At 30.6% G+C, this 1,979-nt stretch overlaps 1 protein-coding gene across 1 annotated transcript in view; it reads right to left on the bottom strand.

The window, feature by feature from the left end:
- The window catches only part of LOC108743562, a gene marked incomplete at its 5' end in the record, with an annotated part of 2,898 nt that extends 1,589 nt beyond the window's left edge, over positions 1-1,309 (bottom strand). Inside the window, 5 exons of the mRNA XM_025979471.1 lie at positions 56-106; positions 832-882; positions 939-980; positions 1,087-1,125; positions 1,189-1,309. Coding sequence (XP_025835256.1) covers positions 56-106; positions 832-882; positions 939-980; positions 1,087-1,125; positions 1,189-1,309 — 304 coding nt within the window. The remainder of the gene's footprint in view (positions 1-55; positions 107-831; positions 883-938; positions 981-1,086; positions 1,126-1,188) is intronic.
- Positions 1,310-1,979: the final 670 nt, after the last annotated feature.

Raw genomic sequence — 1,979 nt, 5'->3', positions numbered from 1 at the left:
AAATATTAATAATTTAAAATGTTGCGTATTAATAACAGAATAAAGTTTCACTTACTTTTGATTACACAAACATGGATTTAGTGCAACGGTTTCTTGCTGAGCTTTCCTGAAAAAAAAAAATAAAATAAAATAAATTAGCTCACCAACAATAAGTGTTAGCGAATCGATATAATGAAAATAATAATAGATAGGTTCATCAATCAGACGTGTATAACGCAAAAACTAGTGGATACTTTTTGATTCTTTTAAGTATACGGAAAGAAAGCAGATGTTTCCACTTCTACCTCATCGTAAAGTAAGCGAGCGATATGATTCTGTCCAGTTCCGAGTCAAAATGAACTCATCGTTTCCGAAACCAAATGACCAGTTTAAATAACACGGAAACAAATATACGAAAAAAAGTAATAAAACAGCGACAGAGAACAAGGTCAGTGTTGCAGGATACACATTACGATAAAACGTGCGTATTAATTAATTAATTACCACATACCTGGTCATCGGAATTTTTTTTTAGTATTTACATATTTTTATTATTATTTTAACCTTTTGGAATTTTCCTTTATTTTATTTATTTAGGTTGGGAACTAAATCGACAAATAGGATAATTATTGACCATAATTTGAATTATTTAAATCATTTTTAAATTTCCTCGCTGGCAATGTTTAAGTTTTAGAATTACAATGTTAAAAAAAATGCGAACAATATTAATTTTTCCTCGATAAACAAAGACACTTCTTGTCTCATTCCGTATACATTTTCTCGTTTTCAAAAATATAAAATAGTCAAATTAATTTACAAATGCATACAATAAAGTACGTATTAATGACTTACGACGAATTTTTCATGGAACTAGAACTGCTTTGGCGTCTGTGTGAATTTTTCCTGAAATTAAATGCAAAATAAAATCGATCCTAAATATTAAAATAAATATTTTTTACCGTGTCTCCACGTCCGATAAAGTTCGGGACTTCGACAATCTCCTGAAGCAAACAAAACCTTTATAGTTATCAAGAAAGCCTTTATTTACTTGTAAAATAAAAAATTTCAAAGAACTCACTAAAAATGAAATAATTGGTAGGTACTCACCGAATCCCTGCCTTTGAGTTGTTGGAATTTGAATCATTTCTGAAACACAACAAGACATAGAAGTTTAATTTTATTCATATACTCTACATTGTATTTTTTTACTTTAATTTGTTACTCGAAGTTTCACAACTTGCATTATTTACTTCAACTTTTTCGCTTTCTTCTATTGACTTTCTGAAACCAAAAATAATGGAAATGGTATTTAAACGGTTGGTGAAAATACCTATAATACCCAAAATAGAAAAGATTACAAATTAGGAAGTAATAGAAGAATTGACATTAAGTACTAGTTACTAGAAACATTTACAAGGAGCAAGTTCAAGGAAATACTAGGGTATTTGTTCTAGTAAAACCACAATATGTGATCAATTTAATAAAACAAAGAAATTCTTTTGGCCTAAAGCTCCAATAGAGCAAGATCCCAGAGCCGTAGCGTGAATTTCTGCCACCCGGAGCAAAGTCTAAATTTGCTGCCCTTCCTATTTTGGATTTGTTTATAGTACAAAGACGAAATCTATAGTCCACCAGACTGCTTTTTGGTATGTTTTTCTATGATTATCACGATTTCAACTTTTGCAATCGTAAATACCTATTCTACAACGTACATTTTTGTGTCATACGAGCTTGGACTATAATAACGGCCTTCGTCCTTAAATAAAGTGAACTGTTACTAGGGTTTGACCATATGACACTCACCTTTTGCTGTATTGGCTACGAAAAAGTGGCGCTTTTACAATTAGATGCAGGGTAGATGCTTTTCACATACAGTGTAAACTCTATATAACGACACTTAAGGGACTGAACATTTTTCGGCGTTATAAAGAGTGGTCGTTAAATGGAGAGAAATAGAAGATATTATTTTACTATTCTATAATAATATGCATTTACCAATA

Source organism: Agrilus planipennis, unplaced genomic scaffold (genome assembly GCF_000699045.2).
Source record: "Agrilus planipennis isolate EAB-ADULT unplaced genomic scaffold, Apla_2.0 scaffold678, whole genome shotgun sequence".
Taxonomy (NCBI): domain Eukaryota; kingdom Metazoa; phylum Arthropoda; class Insecta; order Coleoptera; family Buprestidae; genus Agrilus; species Agrilus planipennis.
Note: the sequence above shows the minus strand (reverse complement) of the source record. Positions and strands in the feature narration are given on the sequence as shown.